At 41.1% G+C, this 14035-nt stretch overlaps 1 protein-coding gene across 1 annotated transcript in view; it reads right to left on the minus strand.

Moving 5' to 3' along the window:
* The window catches only part of PHF8 (PHD finger protein 8), a 94932-nt gene that overhangs the window by 43717 nt on the left and 37180 nt on the right, over nt 1-14035 (minus strand). Inside the window, exons 10-17 of the mRNA XM_082864611.1 lie at nt 13256-13347; nt 10660-10749; nt 8658-8960; nt 7791-7894; nt 3370-3548; nt 3001-3086; nt 2355-2488; nt 1441-1754 (exon numbers count right to left, since the gene is read on the minus strand). Of these exons, the coding sequence (XP_082720737.1) occupies nt 1441-1754; nt 2355-2488; nt 3001-3086; nt 3370-3548; nt 7791-7894; nt 8658-8960; nt 10660-10749; nt 13256-13347 (1302 nt within the window). The remainder of the gene's footprint in view (nt 1-1440; nt 1755-2354; nt 2489-3000; nt 3087-3369; nt 3549-7790; nt 7895-8657; nt 8961-10659; nt 10750-13255; nt 13348-14035) is intronic.

A 14035-nucleotide genomic window follows, 5' to 3' on the forward strand; every position in this document is an offset into this window, starting at 1 on the left:
TTCTTCTTACACAAAACATAAAACACAAAAGAAAATTGATAAAGACAACTATGTAAAAACTGAAATCTACTACATGCTAAAAGATACCATAAGTAAAATTAAAATACAAACAACAGACTAAGAGAAAATATTTTTCAATACTTGCAGAATATATAAAAAACACTCCAACAAATCTAGAATACATAAAGAACTCCTACAAATCAATAAGAAAAACTAACATCCTGAAAATGAGTGAAAAACTGAATAGATAATTCATGGGAAAGGAAGAGCCAATAAACATAAAACAAACAAACTGCAACACCATTTTTTGCCATCAGATTGGCCAAAATTAAAAAGGCTGATAACATCCACTGTTGGTAAGGCTGTGGGAAAACAGGTATATCTCATACACCACTCATATACTGACCTTTTTGGAAGGAATTCAGCACTATCAACATTTATGTTGTACATACCTTCAACTCAGCAGGTCTAGCTACCTTACAGAAATGTTAACGGGCACATGGGCACAAAAGGTTATTTATAAGAATTTTCAAAACACTAAAAATTAGAAACAACCTAAATGATAATCAGTAGGAAATAGTTAAACATATGATGGTATACCTATGTTACAGACTACTATGCAGCAGGTAGATCTCAATGCATTGATGAAGTGTATCTCTAGGTACTGATGTTGAAAGATATCCAAGTAAGTTGTAGAACCACACACACTAAACCAAACTATACCTCTACCTATTTATGTCTACATATGGGTATAAACACAAGAAAATAAAAGGTATACATCAAACTGATAACAAAGGTTACCTCTGGATAACCTTTCTCAGAGGGGGAAGAGTGTTAGTCAAAGGAAATTTCTGCCTTCTCTGTCTTGTTCTAATTTTGGTCAATGAGGATTAATTTTTTAAATAATATTAAAACAAAAACCTACATTAAAGTCAGCTGCACTATACAAAAAAGTGTTTCATACATTGTAGTACTCAACAAAGTTTACTTTACAAAAAAGGAGTCATCTATTAAATGTGAAAAGCCCACTGAAAAGTCATCATAAACCTTTGCAAGGGATGAACTGAATGACACATAACACAAATGATACAGGTAATGGAAGTAAAATAGGCAAGAGGGAAAAAAGAGTCACCAGCAGTGAAGATTGGACAATGCTAAAAATGGTTAATAGCTAATTATAATAGCTACCATTTTCTGAGGGCCTCCCATGAACAAGACACGGTGCCAGGTGCTCTGTGCAAGCATCATCTCTAATTCTTACATCAACCTGTGAGATATCCCCATTTTATGGATTAAGAAAATACGGCACAGAAAAACCAAGTATCAGGTTTAAGGCCAGGCCTTTGCTCACTACAGGCTGTCCTGGATTGGATTTGGGATTGAGACTGGGGCTAGTGGGGAGCCCTCCTGGCCTGTACTCAAGTGCTCAGCTGCCCTTACTATACTCTGCATCCTTGAAGCATGCTCCCAAGCTGTCCTGTTCATCGAGACTGGCGTTCTCCTCCTCCTCCTCGCTCTCGGTTCTCCAGTACGCTGGCCGCTTGATGGGCCGCTTCCCTGGGGTGCGCTGGGAAGCAGGACTGCTAGACACTGTGCCCAGCCCACTGCTGGAACTCCCACTGCTTCGGTCCTGCCCCCCGGTCCACCAGGCCTGCAGGCTGGAGGTAGCTGGCGAGGATGATGAGGACTGCAGGTTGGCCATGCACAGCATGCCCTGGATGGCCTCCTGAGTGCTGGGAGAGGCAGGGGCCTCGCTGCAAGGGACAGAGGAGAAATGCTGAGGGAGTTTCTCTAGTTGTCAGAGGAAATCAGTCATCAGAAGAGTCAGGGAGGAGGGACAACAGCTGCCGGGGTCAGGGTGGGAGGAAGGAGGAGAGAACCATCCCAGGCGAAAAACCAGAAACCACACTAAAGATCAAAATAGTATCAAAGACTATTTTCATAAAAAGGCCAGTCCTTCTTGACTCGTCTCTCCATAGACAGCAGGCAAGATGGCAAAAAGAGGGGTGCACCTCCCTTCCTGTTCACCAATGCTGCATTCTTTCCTTTTTCTTTTTTCTTAAAGCAAGGCCCAGAAAAGGCCCAGCTCTCCTTCCATGCCTCTTCTAACTTCCAAAACCCCCCAAACTTATTACCCTTGAAGTCCGTATTATCCTCTCTCGGTCAGATCTTAAGTACCTCGGGACAGATTTCATGTCTACTTTATTCTTTCAGCCCAAATGCCCTGGCTAATTTTTGTCCCTTTAAATGACCCAATTAATATCTACTGATTGGTTGACCTAGCCCTTTGGGTGGCAGGTGGGGGTGTGTGCTGTCTGAACACCTAGAAAGGGGAGATAAAAGCCAGTACTCACGTGAGGGCAGCATAGTCAGGTCCCCCCACCTGCCTGCTGGCCTTGAGCAGATCAAGAATTCCACCAGCTCCACTCCCGTTTCCAAGCTTGCCTTCAACCCCTTCTACCATGTCCTCATCTGTTGTATAGTCCTCCTGTTGGAGAAAAAGGATATCACCTCAGCTGCCCAGGGTTGGTCTGGTAAGGCCCCAATACAGGGTTGACAGTCTCACTCCTGATACTAATATCTTCTGAGCACCAAGTATCTACCAAGTACTAAGCAGAATATTTGTTCTTTCATCTTAATCTCCACAGCATCTTTGTGAGGCAAGTCTAACTCCCATTTTACAGATAAGGAAACTAAGGCTCAGTGAAGTTAAATAATTTGTGTAAAGTCACAATCAGATATTCCAAATCAGATACTCTTTCTGCTACATCACACTGCCTTTTATTCTACTCTATATTAAAGAATTTTAAAAATATTTCAACTAAAGTATAATCTTCCATTTATATGTTCAGGAGCACTTAGCCCACAATCTTTCACTTTATAAATATTTTAGGAATGGAATGCATAGGATCTCTCCCCCACCCTCAACTAGAATGACAATCTGTATTCTGTCTATGTAACCAGAATGAGCAGAAGATTAGAAACAGGGCAGGCCCCTACCTCAATGTCAAACTCAACTTCTCCTGGTTCACGAACTCGGTTGGGGTCAGAGCAAGGCTTCGCACGGGGCAACTTTCGGGGAAATTCTAGAAAGCAATGGAATGCACTTATCATGAAGCTAAGATTAGCATCTGAGCCAAACACCCAGGGGAAAGAGAATAAGACTATAATTTTCCTGAAAGTAATGACCACAGACGAGTAATTTAGGGAGGTTAGGAAATAAATCTCTAGAGCAAAGGACACATGGAAGCCTACAGAGCTGGTAAATCAGAATGTCAACAAGCTCAGGCCTAAGGTCTTGAGTCTATCAAGCAGACCAAAAACAAACTGAAATGGGCAGGGCAGGAAAGAAAAAGAACAAGTACACACTTGGTCTTATTATCAGGGTTGCCTTCTCCTTTCCCAGTCTCTCGTCAATCTGCAGTTCATCATCTGAATCCAAGTCAAATTCATCCTCCATCACATGTTCTGCCACCAGCCTAGCCTTGTCTACCTTCTTTGTGATCCTGGCTCGCCGAGACTTGGATAAGCTCTTTACCCTCTTGGTACTGGAGAGAGAGTGAAGGTGAACATAAAAACAGTCACACTTGATGGCAATTCTACCCAAATTGATCTACAGATTCAATGCAATCCTATCTAAATCCATCTAGTTTTGTAGAGATTAATAAGCTGATACTAAAATGTATATGGGCATACAAAGGGCTTAACATGGCCAAAACAATTTCAAAAAGAACAAAGTTGGAGGATTTATACTACGCAATTTCAAAATTGAGCTACAGTAATCAAGGTAATGTGATATTGCCATAAGGATAGACATACACATCAATGGAACAGACCTGTGAGCCTAGAACTAAACGCTTAAATTTTCGGTCAATTGATTTCTGACAAAGGTGCTTATTAGGCAATTCAGTGGAGAAAGAATAGTCTTTTCAACAAATGATGCTGAGATAAGTGGGTATCACATGCAAAGAAATGAATGTGTACTCTTACCTCATATCATACACAAAAATTAAAAATGGATCATAGATCTAAATGTAAAAGCTAAAACTATAAAACTTCTAGAAGAAAATATAGGAAAATATCTTTGTGGCTTGAGATTAGGTAAAATTCAAAACATTTGTGCTTCAAAAGACACCATTAAGAAAATGAAAAGACAAGCCACAGACTAGGAGAAAATATTTGTAAATCATTTATCTAGGAAAGGATTTGTATCCAGAATATTTAAATAACTCTTAGAATGCAACAAAAGACAAACAAAACCAATTAAAAAGTAAGCAAAAGATCTGAATGGACATTTCTCTAATGATGATATATAAATGGCTCAACATTATTAGTCATTAGGGAAATGCAAATCAAAACCGTAATAAGATACCACTTTACATCCATCAGAATGGCTATAATCAAAAAGACAGACAATAACAAGCATTAGTCAATATATGGAGAAACTCATAATTGCTGGTAGGAGTGTAAAATGGTACATGCTTTGGGATAAATTTTGGCAATTTCTTAAAAAGCTAAACAGAGTTACCATATGACCCAAAATTTTACTCCTGAGAAACAAAAACATGTCCACACAAAAACTAGTACTCAAATGCTCATAGCACCATTATTCATAGTAGCCAAAAAGCATAATCAATCCAAATGACCATCAACTAGTGAATGGATAAACTAAATGTGGTACAGCCACACAATGGAATACTATTGAGCAATAAAAAGGAAATTAATGATACTTCTACATGATGGATGAACTTCAAAAACATTGTTAAGTGAAAGAAGCCAGACACAAGAGACTACATATGTGTGATTCCATTTATATGAAGTGTCTAAAAAGGCAAATCCATAGAGATAGAAAGTAGATTAGTGGTTGCTTGGGCCTGGGGAAGAGAACCAGGACTGACTGTAAGTGGATATGAGGGATCTATTTGGTGTGATAGAAATGTTCCAAAATTATATTGTGGTGATGGCAGCGTATTCTTTAAATTTACCAGAAGTCATTTAATTGTACACTTTAAACAGGTTAATTGTATGGTATGTAAATTATACCTCAAAAAAGCTGTTAAAATATATAAAGGAAGTAGAAAGAACTCAAAAGTGGCTTAAATAATCCTGTTACACATGGTAAACAATATTAACCAGTACAGACTGCTCAAATAAGCCTTACAGTTAAGAGAAACAAGTTTTTGGTAAATCAGTACACTTGACACATTCAGCAAATAGTCATTTGGTGAACTGGATTTTAGTGAATTAGCTGTTTTCTACCTCATAGGGTTGCTGGGAGGATTAATGAGCTAATGTAGAGACTGACACATGGCAAGTGGCCCAATGGTAGCTAATCTTATAGTTCTCTGGGCCTCACTTTACCACATTAGTAAAATGGGGATAACAACACTTACCCTCAGGGTTGTTGTGAGGACTAAATAAAATAATGTATGTAAATGGCTAAGACAGAGTCTGACACAGAGCAGGTGCTCAATAAATGGTAGCTATTTAACCCTGATCTTTTATTAACTTCTAATAATGAAAAATCTCAAACATATATAAAATATTAAAAACTCCCATGTACCTATGACCCAGCTAAGTTTTAGCAATTATCAACACACAGCCAATCTTGTTTCATCTACACCTCAGTCCCCACAAAACATGGCATTATTCTGGAGAAAAGATCAGACATAGTATCATATCATCTATAAATATTTCTATACCTTCACTCCCTAGGTTCACTTAGCAGCAGCCTCTGGCAGGTGCAAAAAGGTAACAAGCAGCACAAGAAAGACTGGTGAGGAAGGGAAAAATGTCTCATTGTGTCCTCAATAGCCATTATAGGCTGGACCCTTAGGACTCTCAATTTTCTCTTCCCCAGCAGACCAACCACGGGTTCTAGACAAAGGCAATGCTCAACAGTCTCTCTAATCTTATTCTTCAGTAACTATGTTCTCAAATAACAAGGATAGCTCTGCTGCTTTCAGAATCTGCCCTGCCCTCACACTCCCTTTTCCCTTATTTCCCAGCCAGGTAGACCTACTACACTCACCCTTGGGATCTGAAAACAATCTTTTCCTACAAAAAGGCTGTTAACGTATCCTTGTCGCTTATGTTCCTACACTGTTCATACTCTGTACTTAACTCTTGACTGCTCCTGTCTGGTGTTCTGAGTGTCCAGATGGTAACTTTTACTGTCTTCCTTTGCCTCCCTACATGTTTGAGGGTTTCTGATGACCTACTTAGCTTCTGGCCATACCCACAACCATCATCATCACCACCACCACCATCACCTTTCATCTTCAACTTCATCATATTCATAAGAGCGACCATTTATTAAGCATTTACTATGTGCCAGAACCTGTGATAGGCACTTTACATGCATTACTTCATTTAGTCCTTCAACAACCCTAAGATAAGTTTTATCTGTAGAATAGATAAAATGAGGACAGAGAGGTGCAGATACGTTAATTAGCTTGTCAAAGTCACATAGCGAATACGTGACAGAGCAGGGATTCAAATTCGGGATTGTCTGATTCCCAAGCTGGAGCTTTTTGCCAAGATGTGCTTTTATTTTATTCTTTTAGAAAACATTCTGTTAAAAATTATTTTAGGGTTTCCCTGGTGGCACAGTTGTTGAGAGTCCGCCTGCCAATGCAGGGGACATGGGTTCGTGCTCTGGTCCGGGAAGATCCCACATGCTGCGGAGCGGCTGGGCCCGTGAGCCATGGCTGCTGAGCCTGCGCGTCCAGAGCCTGTGCTCCGCAACGGGAGAGGCCCGCGTACCGGAAAAAAAAAAATTATTTTAAGAAAAGTAATATGTGCTCACTGTATAAAATTCAAATGCTTTTGAAGTGAAAATTTCCTCTCTTGCTTCCCCTATTCTACTTTCTAGAGATAACTACTGTTACAAGTTCGGTGTGACAAGTATAAAATATGTGACAAATATATTTATTTGCATGGATGTGTATAAACATCTCTGGAAGGAAATCGTTGACACTGGTTTTCCATGCGGAGGGGAACTGGGGAACAGAGAGGAGTGGGAGCAAAATTTTTCACTATGTATTCTTTCACACTTTTTGAATTTTAAACCACATAAATTAAATTTTAAACCTCTTCAAAAAGGTTAAAGGAAAAGGTCTGTATGTTGCTTTTTTTTACACACACACACACACATATGTGCATACGTGCTTTTTTAAAAAATTAAAATGAACTATTCCTATATATTATCTTGCAACCTGATTTTTTCACTTAAAATATATCTTGGAAATCTTTTCACGTCAATAGATAGTAAACTCATTCTTTTTCAGTTACACAGCATTCTATTCCATAGATGTACCATAATTTATTTATCCAACCTTTATTGATGAACGTTTCCAATTGCTTACTATTACAATGATACGGTGACTACTAAATATTTCTCTTTACACACCTGTGCAAATATTTCTGCAAAATAAGTTCCTAAAAACTGAATTGCAAAAGGTATATAAAAAACTAATGCTCTTAACCAGTATGCTGTACTACCTCCTATTCCCACCAACAGTTCTGATCCACTGACTTGCTGAAATTTCTAGAACTTATATAAGATTTTTCTCAGGATTGCCAATTAGTTCCAGACCTCTCCCCCTTCCCACCCCCAACACTACCATGGTTCTCTGTACTAAGGAATGTTATCTGATAATATCTGGTTATTTCCCCAAGCACAGTCCCTCCCTCACCCATGTCCCAGCCCCAGGTCCCAATTCCATGCCTTGTCTTAGTGGCATATTGCCACCAACACCCAGCATCTCTGCTTCTTCTCCCCACCTCACCTGCCATTAGACATCAACAGGGCCAGCGGGCCCTCATTCCCATCAAGGTCCAAGTCTGGCGAGTCATCATCTGAGTCATTCAAGCAGGTACCAGTGATGTTGAACTGTAGGAGGAGGAGGCTCAGTTGTCACCTGTCTGGAACTCCCATGTGAATCAGAATGACCAGTTCCCTCTGGTTTCACTGGTTGAGTTCACTGTCAAAACCACCTGAACCAAGGCCTTCTGCTATGCTGTCCCCCCACCCCCAACCCAAATGATCACAGGAGCAGAAGGCTGAGAATGTATGGCTGGTTCAGGGGAAACCTATCCATCTTGCAAAACATGTTCCCTAAAAAGAGGTGGAGTATCTTCACATGCTTATGGAGGGCACCACAATCTTGAAGCAAGGTGGAGCCCTGGAGGAGGGCTTTTCTCAAGAACCTGTTCAAGACTCCAACCTGCCACTCCTATACCATGCTCTCAAATGTCATTCCCATCCCAGCATTTCAAGATTCATCTCAAGTGTCATGTTTACTGAGAAGAGCTCCTGACCATCGCCCCTACCCAGATAGAATCATCCCCTCCCGTGTCTCAGGGTCCCACACATACCCTTGATCGTGGCATCCACAACGCTTCATTGCACTCATTTCTTTTTATGCCTATCTTTCTCACTAGCCTGTCAGCCTCTTGAGGGTTATGTCCACAGCACCTATCACAGTGCCCAGCATAGACAAGATCTCAATAAATGTCTGTTAAATGAGTGGGACTGGTAGCCAAACACCAGGGGCCCTAAGGGAGGTGGGAGGACAGGAGAGCCTATCCTTTTTATACCCTGCTCTTCCAAGGGACCCAAAAGGGTTGGGCTGAACCCAAGGGCCAGCACCCACCTTTGCTTTCTGGGAACAGCCTGTCTTCAGTGCCTGATGACTGTATGTGTCCATGAGATTATAGCTCAATTGGCCAGCAGGCCCCAAGGCTGAGCTCTCCTTGCCCTTTCGCTCTGCCTTCTTGAAGAATTCCTTGGGCTTCAGGCCTTTCTTCTTTGAACCACTTTTGGAGGGCAGTGACAGCCTGGACATGGATACTGAAGTGGAATGGGCTGGCCTGGTTAAGGGAATGGAGCCGGCTGGGAAGATCCTCTGCAGCCCAAAGATATTGCTTGTCTTCCCAACGTTCTGTTGGAAGATATCCTACAAGAGTGTTAGTACATGAGGGGGTTAGAGATTACTCAAGGGTTCACTCTGCACTAAGAGCAGAGGTCTGTTTATGGCACTGGCGGTACTGCCATGAAGGGGCTTAAAGATGCTCCACATATGCACTTATGCACACCCTAGTTTTGGCACAATAAGTCATCAAGAATTTACTGGGTGGCATTTCTTTACCTAGCCATTGACGAGTAAGGAGAAGACGAGCAGAGGAAAAGCTCAGCACTACTGTCAAAACCGGAAAGGAAAAGACTCCAAGTGCAGCTGACATGAGACAGAAAATAACTGAGTACTAAAATGTGTGGTTCCAACTCTAAGGACCACAGGATTTGAGAGGAGGAGAGCAGTTCTAGTCCTAATTCTGCTACTAGCCTCCCACCTTCATCTTATTCATAGCAGTTATGCTTTGATTGGTTGTATATATTGAGCTTCCACATTAAGATTTCATTTGAAAAAAAGGATTTCATTGCTTCAAAACATTTGAAAGCCAATGAAAAATATATGATCCATCTCTTAAGTCCTCTTCCAACCAGCCCAAAGTTCTGTGTATATAAAACTCGTTTAAGTGGGAAGAGCCAGAGAAAAGGTAGGCCTAAAACCCTGAAGGATTCTGACAGATGGAAGTGGTGGAAAATGAGGTAGGAGGTGGACAATGTAAACTATGGTGTAGGCAGTGAAACATGCTGCAAGAGGTGAGGCTAGAACCCCAACTTCATAGTAGCTCACTCTGACCACCCTTCAGCACAGATTTAGTGCCTATATCCTGGGCACTAAATGGAACCTTACAGCTTCTGAGCTAAAGGAAAGTTGAAACTTCCTCAAGTCCAATTCTCCTCTGGTGCCTTTGCTACTTCACCAGCCCACACTGAGTTCTCTCTTTGCTGCAGTCTATTAATAACAATGGCTCACATTTATCGAGTACTTACTCTGCCAGGCACTGTGCGAGGGGCTCTATATACATTAGCTCTTAATCATAACAAAACTGTGAAAAGGTGGTGTTATCCCCACTTTACAGATAAGGATACTGAGGCTCTGAAAGGCTTGCAAATGACAGAGCAGGAACCAGAACCCAAGTTTCTCTGAGTCTCTTACCACTGCACCTTACTGTCTCGTGGTATATGCCACCTGTTGAAACATGGCTTTGTAATCATCTTCAACCCGGGAGAACTGTCATTTTGTAGAATGTAGAGACTGAGTCAAAATATTAATAACAACAACTACTACTACTACTACTATGACCTCTGCCACCCACGACCACCATGACCCACCAGCAGAATTTACTGAGCACCTACTGTGTGCCAAGCCCTATACTTAGTGCTCAACCTGTATTATCTTACTCAATCTTCTTAATAATCCCTCAGTAGTTATTAGTTATCCCCACTTTAGACATGAGGAAACTGAGGCTTAGACAGGTTAACTTTGCCCAGGTTCCTCTACTAGATTGTGAGTTCTTTGTGGGCAGGCACTGTATTATTTATGTATCCTAAGCACCTAGCCCAACATGTGGCACGCTTGAGGCACATAATAATTATCTGAATGAATGAATAAATGAATGAATGAATAGGGTCCTTGGTGGGGTCTTCCCAATCCTTCCCCTGAGCTCTCATGCCAACTGCAAAAGCCTGACCTGCCACTTGAGCCTTGAGCCCTTCCCAAACGCCTCCCCTGCTCCCATGCTTCTTACTTCCACCAGGCGAATCTCCCTAGCCAGATCTTTAATGAGCTGTACGGTCCGCACTGTCTCTGGGATCTCATCCTCGTGGTCTGGCAGAGCCTGTCAAACAAAAGGCATGAGGAATAGATCCACACATAAATGAACTGATTTTCAACAAAGTTACCAAGGCAATTCAATGGAGAAAGGGTAGTCTCTTTAACAAATGGTACTAGACTGATCAGATATCCATATGCAAAAAAAGAACTTCATTCCATATCTTGCACCAGACACACACACAGACTCAAAATGGATCACAGACCTAAATGTCAAATCTAAAACTATAAACCTTTTAGAAGGAAACAGAGGAGAAAATCATTGGGACCTTGGGTTAGGCAAAGATTTCTTAGGATATAAAAAGTATGAACCATAAAAGAAAAAACTGATAAATTAGACTTATTAAAAAATAAAAACTTCTCTTAGAAAAACACTGTTAAGACAAACCACTGACTGGGAGGAAATATTTGCAAAACATATACCTGATAAAGGACAGTGTCAAGAGGTGTGAGGAACTTAGTTGTGGCTTGAACCACACCCCTCAGAAAGTCAAGAACCTCAGCAAGATCCCTGGGGACAATCCAGCCTCTCCACTTGTGAGGACAGAACTCAATGTTGAGCAGCTACAAGCCCACAGCTAGCCCAACAGCAACCCAGGGAGAGACCTGTTGATTGTCTCTCTTTTAATTCATTTGCAATCTTATTTATCAATACATCTCTATGCAGACAGACAGCTCAAACTTTTCCTCTGTGACTTCTTCCACCAGTTTTGACTTGAATTCTGTATCCAGAGGACTGATAAAAATTCCTCAGCATTTCCTCCTTGCTTCCCATGGTTTGATTCCTTTAACTCTTTTAATCCATCTGGAATTTATTTTGGTGGCTGGGCAGTGATGGGGGCTGAGAACCCATGTGACCCAGCTGGATAACCTTGACAGCTCCCTCCTCCCAGCCCAGGGGCTCTGGAAGGGTGAAGGAGCAACTGCTTCTCTTCACAAAAGAGAAGTTGTCTGCACTTCACAAAAGACTTCTCCCATGAGTGTGGCTCCTCAGTTCTGTGTCCTACTCTCTTCCAGCTCCCTTTGGTCACACTGTTGGGGCCATCCTTTGGTCCCTGAGGCCATCCTGGCTCAGGACATGAGTGCTTAGGACCTACCCACCTCCCTCCCTTTTGGTGTTCCTGGGACAGAGTCACTCTGAAGTTCACTTCGTGGGAGGGTCAGTGTGGATGCAGAGTCAGAGATGAAACCCAAGGTAGCCACACCTGAGGGATGTGGCAAAACAGAATCGAAGGCTAAGGCCCAGGTGCAGTTGAGTCCAGGGAGCAAAAGAAGGCCCAAAACATGAAGTCCAAGGATATCTGGGGGGAAGGCTGTCAACAGGAAATGGGGAGATTGTGCACATTTAAGCCTGCAGTGGCTGAAAAGTTTCCTCAGCTACTGTATGCAGGGGAAGGAATCTACAAAGAGTATCAGAAGCATAAAAGAATATATTGATATTTCCTTTTTTTGCATTTCTTAAAATTGGTTTTTAAATAAATTCAACATTTTGAGTAGGTAATCCATTCACATAGTTCAAAAATCAAACAATATAGAAAGATATATATTGAAAAGCCTCAGTATCTATCTGACCCTGCCATCAGCTCCCCTAGCCCACCCCAACAGGTAACCACTTTTATTAGTTTCTTCTGCATCCCTCCAGATTGTGTCTTCAGTCAAATACAAGCACATACAAATATAATTCTTCTTTTCCCCCCTTTTACACATAAGGTAGCACACTATACACACAGTTCTACACTTTTACATGATAAATTCTGGAGATCTTTCCAAATCAGTACATAGAGAGCTTTCTTAATCTCTTTTATAGCTGTTTAGTATTCAATTGGATAGATGGATATTGGTATATTCCTAAAAAGCCATTTTGGCAGTATGCATCAAGAGTCTTACATTTTTTCACATACTTTGATCTAGTGATCACTCTTCTAAAAATCTATCCTGAAGAAACAATCAAGAGATGAGAAACAAAGACTGATGCAAACAGCTATTTACTGCATGATTTTCTAGAACTATCCCCCAAATAAATAAATAAGCAACAATAAACAAGTGGTTAGGTAAGGATGGTACATCCCTGCAAAATAATATCATGTAACTATTAATGTTTGTGGAGAACTCTGGTGACACAGAAAAATTAAGATAAGCCAACCAATTCAGATACAAAATTATATGTACAGGGTGAGAGCAATCATGTTTTAAAAATGAATATTAAAAAAACAAAAGAAAGTATACCCAAATGTTAATGTTTATTCCCTCTGAGTTAAAATTGCAGGTGAAGTTTTTCCTTCTTTACACTCTTCTGTATTTTTCTAATTCTCTACAGTAAGCAGGTATTACTTTTCATAATCAGAAAGAAAGGTTTAAAAATATAATCCAAGGAGTCCTAGCCCAGTCCTCTACTCTAATCCTAGGAGCCCACAAACCTCCCTAGTTTCCTCCACGTCCCCAGAGGATCTTCCCAAAGCCAGTCCCTGCTGAGAGTAGACCTCTAAAGTAGGTAGAGAAATAAGTATATTTACTTCTTTCCTTGTCCAGGCTCTAAAGGCCAAGTTCAGGGCTTTACCACCATGGACCAGGTAGGAGGCAGGGTGTCTCCTGTTTTCTCGCAAACCTAAAGGGGGAAAGAGGAAGGTAGAGTGTCAAAGAAGCCATGCAGGGAAGTGAAGGACTTGTTAGTTTTTTTCAGGCAACCAGAGAAAATGCTCAAGGTTCTGAGCCCAACTCCATATCTCAGTTCTTATAATGGTGTTCATTTTATGACTACCTTGACGTCTACTATTTCATTTAATCCTATACCCAACCCTATAAGCCAGATATCATTATCTTCATTTTATAGTTCAGGAAATGAGGCTCAGAGAGGCAAAGAGACAACCAAAGGCCACATCTGGTAAGTGCCAAAGCCAAGACTGAAACCTCATCTGTCTAAATCTGAGGCCTGTGCTCCTTCTACACTACTCTGCCTCTTGGGTTTCAAAATGTGAACACTCAGGAGGACAACTGCCACCTACACAGATCTGAAGAGCCATTAATGCCTTGTTCTGAGTTACTCCAGGAGGAGGTTATAACAAACATCCAGATTTAGGCTCAATAAAGAATTTTCTACTGAACTAAGCTGTTCAGAACAGAAAATAATAAGCAGTTAGTCATCCAGCCTCTGAATGAACATTTAAGTGATGGTCTGTCTAGATGGCAGAATAAGGGCTTGAGGTACTTCATAAGAGAGTGTACTCATTGGCTTCTGAGGTTCTTTGTAACTTTTCCTGGCCAAGTCACCTTGAAGAATCTCAGGTCTGAGTAAG

The sequence above is a fragment of the Leucopleurus acutus genome (assembly GCF_964270905.1).
Source record: "Leucopleurus acutus genome assembly, chromosome: X".
NCBI lineage: Eukaryota > Metazoa > Chordata > Mammalia > Artiodactyla > Delphinidae > Leucopleurus > Leucopleurus acutus.